Source organism: Notothenia rossii (assembly GCF_949606895.1).
Source record: "Notothenia rossii genome assembly, chromosome: 5".
Classification (NCBI taxonomy): Eukaryota; Metazoa; Chordata; class Actinopteri; order Perciformes; family Nototheniidae; genus Notothenia; species Notothenia rossii.
The window spans coordinates 16,243,513-16,262,407 of record NC_136903.1 but is presented as its reverse complement, the minus strand read 5'-3'; the positions used below and the strand labels follow the sequence as shown (position 1 = coordinate 16,262,407).

Sequence of the window (18,895 nt, the reverse complement as noted above, 5' to 3'; positions counted from 1 at the left end):
CAACTAATAAAATGCTCATTATTTGTCTTATTTTTTAGTGAATTAACACTGTCCGACCACCCAAGAGCCTGAGCTGTTCGTCCCTAACAACGTTTGCTCTGCATGTGTTTAAGAACTATGTTTACTGTTTGGCACCCTGGGCCTTGTTACCATGGTGACAGACAACAAATCCTATTGTGATTTTTTTAAGGACATGTTTTTCTGTTTCGCCACATTGTGACATTTTACAGTTACAGGTGACAGCTGGATAAATCAAACAACATTGGAACATTTGAGTGTCTAACATGAGTTTTATAGGTAATAAAGCATGGTGTGTTGTACAAGTACAATATTTTAACAACATTATGCAACTCATTTTTCTATAACAAATGAACAGTGCAGCTGGTCTTTCTCTCTTTAGCAAATTAAGATACAAAAAACGGCAAACCGTTTATGCTGATCTCCACCTTACCCCATTCATTATACCCATGAATGGTCCCATGGTCACATGGCTGGAAACGGCAATTATGCTGGCAGTTTAAGGAAAAATTGAGTAGTACATTTAAAAATGCTGAATTGGTTTAATTAATTTAGAAATAGTAGACTTAGCCTATCCTCTTGGGTCTCTTCAGAAATGCTGTCTCAACACAAAGATTTGTTGGTCTATGTCCACATGAATCTAAATGCAGCTTTGTTTGATTACATTTCCCCTAGTATTCAAATTAATATAAAGAGTTACAGTCTCTTGGTACAAATGATCAAACACTATCAACTGTAATATGGCAACAGACACTTCACATTTAAACCGAGCCAACATCGTAAAAATCGTAGATTAAAAATCTATGAGGCAATCCAACTATCAGTCAGAATTAGTTAATAACAGAGACAATAAACTAAATCATGTTTGCTTGAAATATACCCACACTACATAACAAGAGTGAGGTCATATAATTCCTTTCTACTGAAAACATTTCCACAAGGCCCTCCAGATAAGATATCAGGTTGTACAGCGCACACCACATCATTAGCTCACACATGTGCAGCGTCTCAAAGGACCTTTCATTTGAGTAGGAAAAGTCTGTTCCTCCGCTATGAGGTTAAAGAGTGGGTGACAAGTGAAGAAAATCACAGCGGAATGCATTAATTAGATAGACCTAAAAGCATATTTATCAAAGGCTAAGCCATATGGGAATTATCTTAGAAAAGATCTAATGAAGACAGGACAGGTTAATAGAATAAAAGGCCTTGAATATAATGTGTGCTTATACATAAAATATCAACCTGATCTCACATGTAAACGAATCATTAGGATGTAACGATTAAATGTTATGGCAAGCAGATCCTTAACAACTGCAATGACCTTCATGTGGTTTGACAGTGACAATTGGCTTCTTATGTTCACTCTGATTAAAATGTCAACGCCTTTGATTTAATTCATCTCGCCATTTGGACGACTCCACATCAAATGAACCAATATTTGCTCAGAGTGATAAGACTGATTGCGTGAAGTTGAATATGCTGATATGAAGAATATATATTTCATGAACTGAAAAACAGTACACTGGACCGCAGAGGAAATAAACAGAGGTTTTGACTGAATCATCTAAACTGTGTCAATCACCAGTGAATGTGAAGGGGCTCCCGCCACAGCTCGTGATGACTGATGGCCCCTCAGTGGCGATAGAGACAGACGGAGCTGATTGAGGGGGCTTATCTTTATGGTGGAGCCATTGAATTGTTAACAGGATGTGATGGCTTGCGTCCGCCGAGTTGAGCTGGGAAATAAAGCTGTTGGGCTCGGGCTACCCCGCCATCATTCACAGAGGTAATGATCTCTGTCTGGCTCAGAAGTAGTTTGCCCACGGGTTAGTAAGGGCATGACACAGCGTCAGGGAAAAAGTTGAACTTAAAAAGACCAACTAAGGCCAGAACAATGCAACATTTTTAATACATTTAGTGGCCAATTTTACAGAGATTTGAATATATTATAAAATCTTCACGCAGTTTTTTGTAAGACATGAGTATCCGTGTATTTTCTAGCCATGGGTATTTTATTTTCATTATGATTCACGAATAATAGTGCAGAAGTATGCAACAATTAAAATCCAGCTCTTTAAAGTCCCACGTGTCATAACACCATGGCAATCTTTTTTAACCAAACAGTAAGATATCACCATGAGTTTATTATGAATGATGCTGGAGATGTTCAAGATCCAAATAGAGGCGAGAGTATGTTGAAAGGACGCAGTCAAGATCTGGCTCCACTCAATTATCTTTAGCAGGATAATTAATCAATTCAGTATGCACATCCAAGTCTCAGAGGTGTCTTTGAGATAATTGTTCTCATTGACTTGAATAATTATTTGTTTGCTGATTTAATCATTCTCGCATTTGGAAAACAAATGAACTGTGCTGGTACATACTCCAAATTTGTTCAGACTTTTGATGTTGGTGGGGACATTTTTCAAAAATGTAGTATCAGACTGAAACACTAATGTTAAAATAAACCCGAATGCCTCTTGAGAAATGAACTGCAACCAAATTCAGAATTTGTCATTATGTGTATTTTTTCAGAACCTTAACCTTAACTTGTGCAAGGTCAATAAAACATGAATTGTTTCTGCCTCGTGGCATCAATACAAACTCCGCTGAATCAAAGGCTAATATTTCTCAGCGAGGAGGTCAGCCCTGGGTTACAGACATTATGTTCTCATATGTGGCATGTGGAAAACAATTGTCTGAGTCCTCAGTTCACACCATTACAAGTATGAATGAGACCTTATGGCTACCGCTGCAAATAGCACAAATTAAGAGGGTCATTTTAATGGCATTCACTACTATTTATCATGCAGTTCTAAATGTTTTGCTCATTTGTTTCCATTAAATATTTCATCTTCCCTTAAATATTCATTTAACTTCCTCTTTAAATTTTGTACCAGTCTCTTTGCAGTTGCTATCTTTTTGCCTCCCTTTTAGGCTTTGCAATCATAAATAATTATTCATCTACACCCAGAAAGAGATTGCATAAAACATGCACATGAATCCTTTTTGTCTTTTCTCATTAGTGATATACTTCGAGTAGCCTAAATACATCCCGCTACCCCACTTATGGAAATTGGCTGGAGAATCTTCCTAATGATTCTGCTTCACAAATAGGTTACAACTTCCATCTCTGATCCTAGCGTTCAACCCTTCTTTCATCATGAAAGGAGGGGTCTGCTACAGCGGCCGCGTTAAGAAAGCAGTTCTTGTATTACTTTTAAAAAGGAGAAACATTTTGCATCAGACAATGCTACTATTTTTTGGTGTTTTAATCATCTGCTAAGCTACAGGGAACTGCATGAAAAACAATAGCTGCTCTCTGACACCTAATTGTGTATTGACGAGAGATTTGAGTAATAAACAATACATCATAAAAATGACAATAGTGCAATATGTAGTCATTAAGGTTATACTTTGCGTGGGCTTTTTTTTGCAGCAATATCATAATGGAGGATATTTATATTATTTGGCTAAAAAGGAAGCTTTAATAATTATTTTTCATGGTCAATATTTAGCTTTTTCACTACAATTTCACACTGTAAAATATCAATAAAACAATAATAAGAACACGTACAAAATGATATCCAAACTCATGATTAATGATAAGCTATTGTATTTATTTTGCTCTTTTCTTTTTACATTTTGGGTATAATGGTTAAATGAATTCACTAAAAACATGAGGCATACATCTGTGTTATACTATGTGTTAATGCTATATCCGGGCTCTATACATTTATCTTGGCTGAACGGGCAGCATTTGTCTTAATTTGTTAGATAATTGCAACAAGACTCATTAGCAAACTGCACCATGATGGAAGGTGGAAGGCAAGCATAAACTCTCAATTTGACTGGATTATCCTTTTGTGATGAGGCCTAATGATCCAACAGAGTAAATAGCAACGTGTTAATTAGAAATTACACTGAATGATCCGTTGCACACAGAGGAGGTATTAACCAGGCAACATCATTATCTTAGATCTATAGCTGTCTTGTCTTTTTTTCTTTTATCCATGAGGTCTGATAATAAAATGGTAATTATAACTATCACCAAAAGAGAAATGATAGAATATGTGTTGCAGTTAAGAAATAAGTGGAGCTAAAAGCTCTTAAAACTAAAATGGACTGACATGTTCTATACTCTTCAGAATTATTTATTGATAATGCCAAACCTGAAGGATGACTTTACCCAAATTCATTTTTAAATACAAAGACATGATATTGTCATGTTATTTCAAAATTCCCATATATATCGAACATCTGGAAATATAACTTAAAAGTTAGCTTCGTAATTGCAAATGGTCATTAAACCTCAGACTTTATTTTTCACAAAGGTATGAATTATAGCGGATGTGTATCAATAAAGGCTTCCCTTGCATGCAGCGTTAAAGTGAGCCTCTGCCTCCACCTAGTGACAAATATATGTCACCAAAGGTAAAGCTCAGATTTATGAAGTGACTAATGCACCTCCTTCAAAATCATATTAAAATGATAGTGGAAAGATTATAATAAACCACACAAAATGTAACTCGTTTTAAATATGATGTTATGATGTAGTCTTAAATACTGCATGATACACATGGAGTGTTACATTTCTACAAGTCTCAGTCTGACACTGCAGCATGGAATTTTGAATTGAACTCTCAAGTTGGCACTCATACATTTGTGTGTTTGCATAGCAACAAAACAGAGGTTGCTTATGAAGCTTGGACCTACCAATACCCATCCTAAAATATAAAGTTATAGTATAGGTAGACCTACATTTAATTATGTTCAAGTAGCTATTCTGTAATGCAAAAAGTAAAGTGAAAAGTAAATCAGTTAAAAATGCACCCTAGCTAAATCACAGAAGTAAAATCAAAAAAGTGTACTTGAGGTAGAAGTACAAAATAAAACACATAATAAAATGTCAATGTAAATTAATTCAAAATGCTAGCCTACATTACATACATACAATATATGTAGCTCTACTACCATAACTTTAACTGAAATCAAAATGCAGTTGACAATGTATTGCTGATGTTTATGGGGAATTAAAATGAAAAATGAAAATCGAAGTTACATGTTTAGCAGATTCTGCTGTGACACCTCGACAGTTTTGAAGGACCAAATCTGGCAGGGGTGCCAGGTTTGCTAATTTTAGATAGATCAGTCAGAACTATTTGGACTCATATATTCTCTATTGACGTATTCCAAAATAACTTGATACAAGCTGTTTGGAAATAAAATTGGAGCGAAATGCACTTTATGACGTTTGTTTGGGTCGTTTAAACATGTGACGTGAGAAACTGAACAGAAGTGAATATTTGTAATAAAGTAGGATGACGACGAGGCATTGAAGCACGTTATAATTCAGATGGTGAAAACGATTCATTCTACATTTTATTTAAAAAACAAAGATACCATATCTTGGTGTGCTTAGTGTTTCAGAGGTGAAGGTAGAATGTCTAGATACTAACCTGCAGGAAACACAACTGGCAACTCCACAGCACGCTCGCTTCCTCTGACGTTAGCTGAAAACTCAACAACAGAATGCTCCGGTTAGTTAGCTAATAACCGTCTTCTGCCGTTACCGGCTAGTTTAATCAGTGGATACTCACCTTGCACCTTACAAGGACCCTTGGGACTGTTGTCCTAACGTTGTGTCGTAGTTGACAACTAGCTTGGTTTTATGGATAAATGCCGGTGCAAAGTGGACAACATAAGCTAGTCTTTTGCTGTGGCTAAATTAGTTAGCTAGCTAACTAGCGCATATGCTAGCATTAGCGTGACTAACGTTACGTCCACAGGAGAACATTCTGACTTGGAGGAAGGAAGGGAGGAAATTGATAAGTAGGAACACTGTGCACCGTTGCTTATGCAAAGCTAGCACTTTTTTCGAGTCCCGTCTTCACGCACCCTGACGCATTTGGAAAAGGTGACTATTTGTCCACCCTGTGCGACATATAACACTTTTTGGTCAATAATATAGCTGTTAGTGGGGATAGCTAGCTGTCAACAACAACAGTCCTTCTGGCTAGCTGTATAGCGGACGAGAGCTAGCACGCTGGCCCCGAACTTTAAACAAGTTTACAAGTCAGATGCAGTTCTATAACTGATTTAGTTCAACCAGCAAACCGGTGTTTCAACTTTTAATTGGCGGACTCTTTCACTCAGATCCGCTCTAGCGGTTCTAGTGAACAGAAGAAACTGATGGCAACGGAAGTTATTGAGAGTGAAGCTGTGCTGAAGGGTGTAGGTGATATGAATTTAAACAAAAGCAGCCCAGATTTTGTCACTCCCAGGAAGACTCTTGAAGAGCTGGGAAACAGACATGCGTCTAGTCCTTCATCTTCTGGAGTGTCTGGAGAATGTGATGAGGAGGAACTAGACGAATTAGAAAATAGCACAACGTCTACAGTGGAAAATGGCGAAGAGGCACTTCAAGAGAGTCTAACCAAAGCAAGAGGTACGCCACAGGAAAGGACAACTCCAGACAATGAGCAGGAACAGCCGGGAGCGAGAAGCTCTACCCCGGTGAGCCTCCCCCAGCCCCGCTGTCCCCCTGGACCCATTGGAAGGTCTGTATGTGTATTTTTAAGTGTGGTTTACATGTTGGCAACTTAATTATATAAGCTAGTTCCTGATTTCATCTATCCATTGCAAACATACTGTTCTCTCTAGAGACAGATGCCTTGTGTTCAAGTGAGAGTGTACTCGATTGCAAAGGTGTTTTTTAAAAGACCAGCATTTATACAGTACCAAACAAAACAAAAACAAAAAATGTTAAACTGATTCAGGAACACCCCTATGGTGGATTTCAAATATAAACTTAACATCATTTATTTTCAAATGAAATGCTTAGTCTAAAAACAGGCTTGAATACTAAAAGTGAAGGATATATCTTTTTTTTAAACCCTGGGACATTTCTGTGTTTGCTGTTTGACCAGAACAACAGGCAAAGTAGAAGCTAGAGGCTGGTAAGGCATTTATTTCCATTTTAAATGTGGTGTACACAATGACACGCATAGTCCAGTCTATGATGTCGAACATTTCCATAGAGTTAATTAACACTTCTTGAACATCTCAACAAAAAGTGGAACTCTCATAATGTAGTATGTGTATTGCCTATATTTGGACCGGATGATATTGTACAGGTGTATTTGTTGTTGCCTTAAGCCTCTGTAGGTAATGAGTAAACAACATCTGTGGACCGTTAGCCAACGTTACATCCACAGAGCATCATTTCACTGACCTCTGACAAACATTCATCGCCTGCAAAGGACCACTGTGTTGATCTACGTTAAAAATTGTAAGGGGCTTCTATATATTGTGCATTTGCCTTTTATACATTAATTTAGAATAATATGCATCTTTATGTAGTGAATAATTGTACATTTAGACTAGAGAGTGCTTCACTAAAGCCAAAACAGACCGATTGGATCTTTATCAGACAGACAGCTTAGGTCATTATAGAGGCTTTTGTAAACAGGTCCGGGCCAGAGTAACTCCAGGCATCTTGCAATGGTTCCTACTAGCTTGTACTGTATTGATGTCAGAGAACTGAATTATGTTGTTTGAATATTTGTTTAAATACACACATCACGAATATGGGTCAATATTGGCATGCAAATGTTCATTAGTTTTTTTGTTCGATTTTTAATGCACGTCATGATATTTCAAACATCACAAGTCCCCTAAAATGTGCTCAAGGACTACAAATATAAAATGTAGTTAATAATAATCTTTACAGTTTGAATAAGCTGTTCACAAACTGTTTTCGGTTTTCTGGCTTCATATCTAGACTTTTATATTTATGGTTCCCCACCCTTTCCTGCAAGAAAAGGTGAAGACAAGGAAGATAATTATAATGTGTTAACACATAATATTCCTGTCTAGATGTTTGAAACCATGACCACTGTTATTCATCCTTTTCATCCGACTCTCTAGAGTAGCTGATGATTTTCGAGGCACTTTCAATCCAAGGGTGTCCTTTAAGAAAACCACATTCCTGGGGCACTTCCACTGCACCTCTCTCAGTTGGATTTCAGATGTTAGGGGATTACATCTATACACAAGCAAAGAGCTCAACTTTTTTGAAATGTTGAGCACCAAATACCCAGAATGTGTTTGTGTCTGGAAGCCCAATACGGCCGTGTAAGTGATTAATGCATCAAAGGGAGCTCTGTACAGCAGAGATGCAGAGACCATGGTCCGCATTAGTGAGTGGCCTTATGGTTTATAAACTAAGCCTTTAATACAAGCTTGAAAAGCTTTTCAAGAAGCCAGTGATCTTATTATGTGGCAAGTTAGAAGCTGAAACTCTAGAGGAGATATGCAATCAACATGCATTAACGTGATTCATCAGATAATCAAATATTTGATCAAAAAGTCAAAAAGCCCATGTCATCTTGTGAGGACTGGAGAAACATAACGTTTTTTATATGAACATAAGCAGGGTTTCGCTGACCTAATGTAATGCTAAGGTCGTAAGTAACAAATCGGGTTAACCCCAAAACAGAAAGCTGTTATTATAAAGTATGCATTAGAACTAGGGATGTCCCGAGCACCTTTTTTTGCTCCCGATCCGATTCCGATCATTTGATTTTGCCGATACCAATTTTTCCCGATCTTTATGCAATGCATTAAGAGAAAAAAAAAAGCATACTTGCTTACTGCTACAATTAGACACTGCGCCCTGCCCACTCTGTTGCCAGATTTGAGAGAAATAAGCAACCAGGTCTATGAAAACAAGCCCCAAAGAAGCAACACATACATGATGTTGTGTAATTTGAAACCAAAACTAAGGCCTCAGGATGACTTTAAGACTTGAACATGGTCATTTTTGTTTTGTAACATTGAATACAAAATAAAATAAAAGTATTTTAAAAAAAAACAGATCCCGATCCCCGATCAGGTGATGGGATCGGGACATCTCTAATTAGAACTATAAGGTTTATCCTAAAAGCCAAACTCTTGCTAAGCAGTATTTCCAGCTGTGAAGATACAAATTGCTTGTTCATGTCACTGTAACCTTTGCTAATGAAAACTGAGGAGTTGGCTCTAGCCTATTGATTTTAAGTGTCAGGGAGAAAGTCAGTACACCTATTTTGATTCTTGTGTTTTGCTCCATTGAATTATTGAAAAAGATGCAGAACAGAAAATTATGCCTAACCTTGTTTTAAGTATTATATGCTTTTATCCAACTTTATTATGGTGTATCTAATGTTTTGTAGCCTCCCCATCATTATCCATATTCATTACCCTGTTTTAGTTGCTGACAAGAATAAAAACTGCCTTTGACTCCTGGTCGTTGCTTCCCCCATAATCCTTTGAGTATTTTACAAGTCACAAGCAGTATTTCTAAGACAACTCATTATGTGTTTGGTTTGTCATGGATAATCTCTGCTGGCCCTGCTCTTGATCTTATTACATGTGTATTACAAGAGGGCCTTTTAGCAATTAGAGATTGTTACACTTAAAAGATGGTATAACCTTTTTTGATTTCCATTTCCAGCTTGGAGCGCCAAGAGTCAGTTGCCACAACAGAAGCTCGTCTAAGGATGGAAGGAGTTGAACTCAAGGAGGAGTGGCAGGATGAGGACTTTCCACGGTATTGTCAATCGGTCAAAATGTTGTTCATCACATATGGATTATAGTTCACAGATTAGTTTCACACCTTTGTGTTTTGAAAGTCACATGAAGTATAACCCTACTGAAAGCTTTATCACCTGCTGTTTGATTATTAGGCCCCTACCGGAGGAAGAGGAGCTGGAAGGTGAGCTTTTTGCAGGAACCTCTGAAGAGATAGACCCCGGTAATAAGAAAAAGTGCATTGCTTTAAAGAGGACACAATTTCAAGTATATCTTAAAATCCACATTGTGATCAGAGATGTATTAGTCAGTATAATACTCGTGTTCATTCTATTAAGTTCAGCCAAAACTAATATCATCAGTCTGAGTTATCAAACACAAAATGGTATCTAACAATATTTGGATTTTACTGCGAATCCTCTCAGACAGTGAGAGGGAATATTGAAGTGAAAGACCGTACTGTTGGAAGAGATTATTTGATATCATGACTGAAACAAAAAAGAAGCCTTATATTAGTTTTAGCTGAACGAAGGAATGGACTCTTGTTCTCACAGACAGTATAAACACTGCTGGTTTGTCCTCCACCCCAGGCTATGGAATGGATCATGGCAAGAAGGCAAAGAGGAAGCTCACCGCTCCGGACATCAGTCTCACTCTGGACCGCAGCGAAGGCTCCCTCCTCTCCGACGACCTGGATGAGAGCACAGAGCTGGACCTCGATGACATAGACACACCATCAGACAACAGTAATGAGTTTGAATGGGAAGGTAAGAAGTTTGTATCATGACAGGATACTAATTACAGTTTTTAACCCCGTTTGTTCCAGTTTGTTTAAGTAACACTGAAAGTTCAAAGAGTTCATTTTAGATTGACTTGATGAAGAAGGAGGTGCAAAGATGCCTTTAAATTGGATCAAGATGAAGTCTACAGATGTGTCATTTTTTTAGGAAAATAAGTACTCTCCTTTCTCTATTGGCTTTTAACACAGGATCAAATGTGTTATCAGTCCAGCATTTTATTTCTGGGTTCTATTGTCTTTGTTTTTATTTCCTTCCTGATTGCACATATATGGGGTCGGCAGCTGACTGCCTTCAGTGTAGTTAAAATGTGCTTTGTCGTTTTTCTGTTTCCGCAATGCTGCCTTCCTCTTTTTCACTTTGAAGCAGTGTTTCCCTTCTCAGCCTGGAAACAGGCTGCAGGCCAGCAACAGGTTTCTCTCTCCCGTGTGGTAAGGTCTTCTGGACAGCCCCCATTTTGTTCTGCCGAACCACGAGTCAATCAAGCCATATTGTCCCGATTTTGTTTTGTTGTCTGTTGTTCAACAAATCATGGGGAGGTTTTGTGTTTCATAAACTTCATTTCAGTTATTGTTTATATGCATGTCTTTTTTTTTCCTTGAAATGCGTTGAGTGAACAATCAATCAAGTTCAATCTGCACAGTAATGCTGCAGTTATCACAAACTAGCCATTTTAACACCTGCTTACACCTGCTATTTGGTTATTTGTCATTTGCTGTGTCACAAACAGGAAATGACAGTTAATTAATACAATATAGCACCCAAATTATGCCAAATTGAATTGGCCTTTAATTGGTGATGCAATACATTTGGCATTTTACCACCTAAAATATATTTTTTGATTACTATTCATTTGGTAGTTTATTTTATAAACCTTGTACCATGCATGTCCATGCTAAATTTGAGTATGAGTACAGTGCTCTAAAGGAGACAACTGATTTCTGATGAACTGCTTACAGAGATCCTTATACAAGTGTGTTGATGTGATTTGGTTGCACTATTCGCCTTTTATTTTATTTAGCTTTTTGCATGCTTGACCTATGATATTTTAAACATTTACTTGGTGTCTAGATGATGCATGGTATAAGACATTGTGCACATCATGCACCTATATATTCTACAAAAGACGTACAAAAATAATCAGTATTTGCACGACATATTTATTTCACATGCAGGGAACAATTACAGGTTTTCTCCCAGGAAATGGTGTCAGGTATTTGTAAATGTTGACCTCAAGTGAAAGGGAGACATGGAAGTTGAGATTTGATTGTTGGTGTTGATTCAGAGAGAAAGCATGCAGCCCAGATGCAAAAAGTAAAAGCAGAAAATGTTATGCAATCTTAATTTCCAATGATTACAATGCATGTTATTGAAAATGTAAACTATGAATAAATTGAGTGATCTAAACATTTGAAAAGATCAGACAGGTCCGTCTGCTTTGATTACACCTGACACAATCCCATCCACTGTGTGTGTAGCCTCCAGGCTGTGGGTTTAAAAATGCCCCCTCTCCTTCAGATGACCTCCCCAAGCCGAAAACCACAGAAGTCCTACAGAAGGGCATGGAGTCCGTCCAGGAGTACTCCGCCTCGGAGGAGAGGGAGGAGGGTCGGCGCTGGAGGGTGTTTCGCATCGGAGACCAGGAACACAGAGTGGACATGAAGGCCATCGAACCTTACAAGAGGGTTATCAGCCATGGAGGTCAGTGGCATAAATAATAAACTGATGGAAATGAACAGTCTGTGAACTTTTTTGACAATGAAAACAGTGTTTTGATACTGAAACATACATTTTTCATGTTTGATTTTTCACTGTAGGTTACTATGGAGACGGTTTGAATGCCATAATTGTGTTCGCTGTGTGCTATATGCCTGAAAGCAGTCAACCAAATTACAGATACATCATGGACAATTTATTCAAGTGAGTGTTTATTTGATTTCTTCTGGCCTTGTGAGCAAACCATTTGGATCCAGCACTAATGCTATTTCCCTGTTTCCTGCAGGTATGTCATCGGCACACTTGAACTTTTGGTTGCCGAGAACTATATGATTGTGTATTTGAACGGAGCCACCTCAAGGAAAAAGATGCCAACTGTCGGCTGGCTCAGAAAGTGTTATCAGCAGATTGACAGGAGGTCAGTCGGAGTGAACGTCACACTCAGAAACAAGCAGAGCATCAGGCCAATCCTCAGACAGTTGTATCTAATATGTGATGACATGTTGTCTATTTCCCTCCCTTTCTGTACAGGTTAAGGAAGAACTTGAAGTCTTTGATAATCGTTCATCCCTCCTGGTTTATTCGCACGCTGCTGGCACTCACAAAACCTTTCATAAGGTCATTTATAATGTTTAAAGTCACTAAAATTATTAAATTAAGATTCACTCTGGTAACCTTTTAGATTCTGACATTTCCCCTTTTTCTTTTTTGACAGCACCAAATTTAGTCAGAAACTCCAGTATGTGTTCAGCTTGACAGACCTAGCAGAACTGGTTCCAATGGAGTATGTGTCCATACCAGATTGTATCAAAGAGTAAGTACAGTCCACTCAAACACACGCACTTTTCAAGCCAAATCAGACCTTCTGGGATATGGCAACATGTTTTGTATATGATACACGAGCGTTGTTATGTTTACATAGGGTGGTTCTCTGTTGAGGGAAGACATTTTGTTTCCATATGAAGTGAACCTGGTGACCACAGATCTTACAGCTGTGCAATGAAGCAATACTTGAAATTATACATTTGAAAAAACCTGACTCCACCAGTAGAAGTAATTTGACATGTATTTACCTTTACAGATGTAATCCAGGCCCTACTGTGCTTAAAAAAATAATATATATTTGAACACATTAAAAGAAAAAAACGTCATGTCCCTTGCTTTTCCCCCTATTATCTGGCTGATTCTGCAGACTGTTGTTGGATTTCATCTGTAGGTGGTGCCACAGTAACATTTAGCTTTTCCTGTATGGCCAGTATAGACAAGATGGCGGGGATTTTAAGACTGACTTACTAGAAGAGATCCAAATGCAAGCTACTAAGATTTAATCAGAGAACAGTATAGCCTTGTGCACTCATGAGTTTATTTAACCTTCAACAAGTATCAACATTACTAGAAAATGTAGATTTTGTTTTTTCCCATAAACAGCTATCAAAGAATTTTTATTTTCCTCTGGTTGACCTTCGCTGTTCTGCATCATTATTGAGCTCATGCTGTATTTTCTACTTTACCTGATGCGGGCCTAGTTTCCATGTGGCTTTTGTAAAAGCTTCAATGCAAATTCATCTCTTTACCAAATGTGTTTGCTCTTTTTGGATGTCTGGTTGCTGTTGGCTGTTATTCTTTTTTCCTTAACTCCATTTCCCTGCCCCCTCTTAAGGTTTGACGAAGAAAAAAATAGGAAAAGCCGTAAAAGGTATATACACTTACAACCAGGGTCAGTCTCAGCACTTTGTTGTTTTGCAATTCACAAACTAACAACAAAATGATCCGTTGGCTTTCAAAAATGAAACAATACACTTCGTTCTGTCCCGAATGTTTGTAGTTGGATGATTTGCTTCCTCTCTAAATGTCCCACATTTTCCTCTCAGTGGATTAAGGATGTTCACTCAATAGCAAACTGAGAAGCTTGATTGGCTTTCAAAAATGCAACAATACACTTCGTTCTATCCCGAATGTTTGTAGTTGGATGATTTGCTGTCCTCTCTAAATGTCCCACATTTTCCCCTCAGTGGATTAAGGATGTTCACTCAATAGCAAACTGAGAAGCTTGATTGGTTTCCAGAAATAGGTGGCTTGGTCATTATTTAACCAACTTAATCTAATTTCTGAGCCAATCCTATTTCAAAATCCATGTTTATATGTTCTCTATTCTTGCCTCAATTTAATATCAGCGATCTGTATGTTGTTAAAACATATCATGTACCCTTAGTAGCCTATTGCACACCAAAGGTTACAGTACAAGGTACAGACACTGAATCATTGATTTATGTCCAGCACATACTTTTCCAGCTAAATAATTGCATTGCTGCTTTCTGATATTAAAGTTGGGGCCTCAAGTAGATCTTACTTTGCATGTGTCTTTTTAAAAACCAGGTTTAGAATTTGATCTTGGGTAAGTTTGTTCATATTTGTACGACTGGTGGGGTGGACCTACAGGGAAGTCTTTGTCACTGTGGTGTTGTATTTTGCACTGTAACCATGTCCTCACACGGAATCACTCGATAACTCTCTCACTGAACACTGGGCTTGTCCTCTCTCACAGCTCTCTGCATGACTCACTGCATACCCACTCCTTGCTGATGTTTAGTAACTACCGCAAACCTTACCCTCATGCACACAGACTTTTTTCTACTATACTGATAAGCACAGACAAGGGGGTTATTGAATTGCAGTTATGTTGTGGCTTATCAAAGTAAGGGTGTAAGTAAGGCATTTACTGTATCTGTATGCAGATGGTAAGTCTAGTAAGTTAAACCTTTAAGTGAAAAATGAAATATTCTCTCATACTAAAAAGTCCATTTGGTAATGGTGTAGAGGCAATGATCACATTTCAGTATGTCATAATATAAAAACGTTTCTGTTGCAGGGCAGCCTGTTTTTATTTTACATATCGGTTATCTTGTAATGTAATGTCTTGTTATATGACCTGTCATCCCAGTAGCACAGGTTTCTGATCACTGTTGAATTTCCCTGCAGAATCGACCAGGACGCGCACGGCAAAGTGGAGATCGCAGCGGCTGCTGTTCCAGAGTGACCCTGCTGGCCCACACGATGTGGAGGAGGAAAACGACGGAGAATGTTTCAAACAGCCACTCGTATGTTTATGTTCTGGGCATCGTGACTGAAGACTTGTTTGCATCATGAAGTGCCTTTTTGAAACTGTGCTGCCTGTTACATCGGGGGACTTTTCACAGCTTGATCTTCAGCGTTCTTCCACTTGCTGTCTGAAATGTTTTTAATCTTATTTTTATTTACTGCCAATATATCATGTCCAACTTAGCTTATTGGTGTCCCCTAGTTACTGGTGTATCTACACGTTATGTAAGGCACTCTGTTACAAATGATTGATGCATGTTCTGCTTTATTACATTTAAATATATATTTATATTCAAAAGGTGACAAAGGAGAGAAATTAATATATTTTTATGGTTGCTCTGATTTTAAACTGCATTTTAGGTCTCTGACCCGTTGAGTAGCATTTCATTGAACACGTGTTGACAGCACCTTTTTCACTTTTCACTGCTGACGTTCTCTATCAAAATCCTGCCTGGGGGAAAATAAAGTTTTATTTTTTGCCCTTCACTCAGAATGTGCCCTTTGAGTTGTGAGGGAGAACATTTGTGAGAGCAATAATCTGAAGCAAAGATGTAGGTCTTAATGTAACATTTCCTCCAAGTAAAGTCATGGATTTCATCATGTTTTGTATTTCTTTTTATTTCATACAAGATAGGTAGGTAAATGACAGCATTTGAGGTAAAAAAAGAATCACCAAAATATGTTTGAAAAATAATTATATTCACGTTACTTCAATCAATTCAATTGGTTTGCTTTAGATACTACTGTACTGTTTTTACCTTCTTTATCTCATCCACTTAGACTCCACTAGATGGCACCACAAATACCGATTTCATTGAAGTTGGAGTTTATCATCATTTCAATATACTGACAATAACAGCCACATTCATAAAAAACATGACAAGACAGATAGTATCTTGAAGATAATTAATAGAGAATGAATCAAGACATTTCAGTTAAATAATGGCAATATAAAAATAAACGTATAACGTAATAACCTGTATTAAATATAAACTGTTAAAATATTATACATGTTAGATGATTAAGCCTTACAAATTGTTAGAAGTGATCTGTTACCATGTCATGTCCTAACATCTTAAACCGCAGAACTGACTCCAGACACCTAATAGCGATGTCATCAACCTCAGGATCAAACTTATTTGCAAAGAGGTGATGTTGTTGAAGGAGCCAGGCGAGGTCTCCAGCGCCGTACACACACACTGATCTTCTGTAAGCACCGGTGCAATGATCGTACGGGGCGCCATCTTTTATACTGCCTGCATGATAGCCCCACTTCACCACGCGAGCGATGGCTTGCATGTCTGACTCATCATACTTGATGTTGGCAGGGATCGATCCTGGAACGGAGGGCATCCTCTGCAGGGTCGCCCACAGGCTCTCATCGGGGCTGTAAGTGTCCCTCTCCCACTCCAATAGCTTCTGAGCCTCTCTGTCCTGCATCACATGCTTCACAAAGGCTCTCGTGACCACAAAGTAAGCATTTCCCATGAACATAGGGCTGCTAATAGGTGGGGGACTTTTCTTCACATCAGTCCTTACGACAGTGCCATTAACATTGTGATGATACTGCCAGCGAGCTTTCTTGTAGTTATTGGTGGCCTCTGTCTCCATGCTGTTTCTCCCGTTTAGGGCTTTTAGAGCCTGAACCATTTCCCTGTTGGTTTTGATGGGAAAGTCGGCCCCGCAGGTGTTTAGCAGGTACCTCCACTGGATGTGTGAGTTCAGCAGATCTTTCATGCAGTTCAAATCCGCCTGCACTCGGGACCATGAGGCATAAAACACACGTTCTAACCTACTGGCTAGAAACACATTAGGAAGGCAGGAAACAATTGCCTTCACTCCCTTCGGAAAGTCTTCAGAGGATTTCTGATCCACATGCACACAGTAGATATTCTGAGGAGTGTAAATAGCTTTTAGAAGACGCTCAAACATCTCAATCTTTTCATGAATAACCATTGAGTAGGCAATGGGAAAATCATTTTCTTCTTCACTGAGGGGTGATGTAATGAAACCTCTCTGTTTAAGGTAAGCTGGACAGTCCTTTGTCACGTTAAGGTAGAAGTCCTCAGTTAGTACTTTCTGTCTTTTCCTGGATCCCAAAAGCACTTCTAATTGTTTTTTCTTGCCGGTAATGTCTCCACTGATAATAGCCGAGCAGCCAGGCAGGTCAGTAACAAACTGCTGTGGTATTCTGAGATCAGACAACGACTGCTTGTTGGAGTCAGTTTTCCAAAGGAAAAATGAAAGCAAAGTACCTATGAGGATGAGAGAGAGGGTCCTCAAAGTCAGGCGAATAAAAAACCTTGCCATTCCTTGGCTGTAGTCACTTCAGCATCGGTGACCTTTGCTTCACTGCAAGCTAAAGTTTGACAGGTACATCTAATGAAAGACACAACACATCGCGAAGAAAACCCTGAAGAAGTATCGCTGCACCCGCCTGAGGAATGTTCTGATTATGGGAGACCTATACACAAATGGAGGAATCTCCACTGCCCGTCACCCCCCCTGTCAACGCCTTTGAGGATACTCTTCATTCATCCCCCAGCTATCTCTACTCTCCGCTCACCCTTTCACCCTCGCCCTCCCCCCTGCAGTTCGATGACCGCATGAAGACGATACGCAGGGTTGGCAGCATGTCCTTTACTCCCCCCCCCTCAACGACGCCCACCAAAATCACAGAAGCAGAGACGCGAAGAATTTTTCTTCCACACTCGACCCTGCTAACATCTCTGTAAATGAGCTAGTAGATCATTTTAATTCAAAAAATAAAAATGTTATCGATGCCATTGCTCCAACTAAGGTAAAGGAAGTGTCTGGCAAGAAAATATCTCCATGGAGAAAGGCCATGACCGTGAAAATAGAAAAAAGAGAATGTCGAAAAGCTGAACGCAGGTAGCGAAAAACAAATCTCCAGGTTCACTTTGAAATCTATAAAGAGAGACTTGGCCTTTATAATTTGGAATTCAAAAACGCACGACATTCTTTCTTCTCTGACATCATTACCAAAAACAAAAACAACGCACGTGCTTTGTTTGCTACCGTCGATAGACTAACTAACCCCCCAGTGTCAGTAGCCTCTGAATTTCTATCCACCAGGGCGTGCAATGAATTTGCCTCCTTCTTCACTGACAAAATTCAGAAAATCAGACAAGCAGTCAGTGCCTCTGTATCAGGTACAGCAAATGTGTTGTCTCTATGTCCACCTAATATCAATTCAAACACCATGACACAATTCCATCAGATTAATGATAAAAACCTAGAGGGCATTATTCAACTTCTGAAATCCTCCTCCTGCTGCCTTGATATTATTCAAACAGGATTTTTCAAAGAGGTTTTTCGTTGCATGGCCTCAGATCTACTTCATATAGTAAAAAAATCTCTTCACTCAGGTATCTTTCCACAGGCCCTGAAAACTGCAGTCATTAAACCGCTCTTAAAAAATGCTTCAGTAATGAACAATTACAGCCTACAGGCCCAATATCAAACCTCTAGGTAAAATCATTGAAAAAGTTGTTTTTAAACCGTTGAGTAACTTCTTGCATTTAAATAACTGTTTTGATGTGTTCCAGTCAGGCTTTCGTCCAAACCACAGCACTGAGACTGCTCTTGTAAAGGTCTTCAGTGACATCTACTTAAACACAGACAGTGGCAGAACTTCAGTGTTAGTATTATTAGATCTCAGTGCTGCGTTT

General features: G+C 38.6%; 2 protein-coding genes across 5 annotated transcripts; one reads left to right on the top strand and one right to left on the bottom strand.

Moving 5' to 3' along the window:
• The first annotated feature begins 5,343 nt into the window (after positions 1 to 5,343).
• Positions 5,344 to 15,800, top strand: bnip2 (BCL2 interacting protein 2). 4 transcript variants are annotated; one of them, XM_079680784.1, is made up of 12 exons: positions 5,344 to 6,578; positions 9,515 to 9,610; positions 9,747 to 9,814; positions 10,182 to 10,358; positions 11,907 to 12,089; positions 12,206 to 12,308; positions 12,391 to 12,522; positions 12,636 to 12,722; positions 12,820 to 12,918; positions 13,765 to 13,800; positions 14,481 to 14,499; positions 15,084 to 15,800. In XM_079680784.1, the coding sequence occupies exons 1-11, from the start codon at positions 6,211 to 6,213 to the stop codon at positions 14,491 to 14,493; spliced, it is 1,362 nt and encodes a 453-aa protein (XP_079536910.1). In that variant the 5' UTR covers positions 5,344 to 6,210; the 3' UTR covers positions 14,494 to 14,499; positions 15,084 to 15,800. The 4 variants fall into 4 exon arrangements, with proteins under 4 accessions (XP_079536910.1, XP_079536907.1, XP_079536908.1 ...); XM_079680781.1 differs by lacking the exon at positions 14,481 to 14,499; XM_079680783.1 differs by lacking the exon at positions 14,481 to 14,499 and having other exon boundaries at positions 5,346 to 6,578; positions 9,747 to 9,775.
• Positions 15,801 to 16,237: 437 nt separating this feature from the next.
• Positions 16,238 to 18,025, bottom strand: LOC307038390 (beta-1,3-galactosyl-O-glycosyl-glycoprotein beta-1,6-N-acetylglucosaminyltransferase 3-like). The gene has a single exon (XM_079679775.1). The coding sequence runs from the start codon at positions 17,511 to 17,513 to the stop codon at positions 16,242 to 16,244; it is 1,272 nt and encodes a 423-aa protein (XP_079535901.1). The 5' UTR covers positions 17,514 to 18,025; the 3' UTR covers positions 16,238 to 16,241.
• Between the last annotated feature and the right edge of the window lie 870 nt (positions 18,026 to 18,895).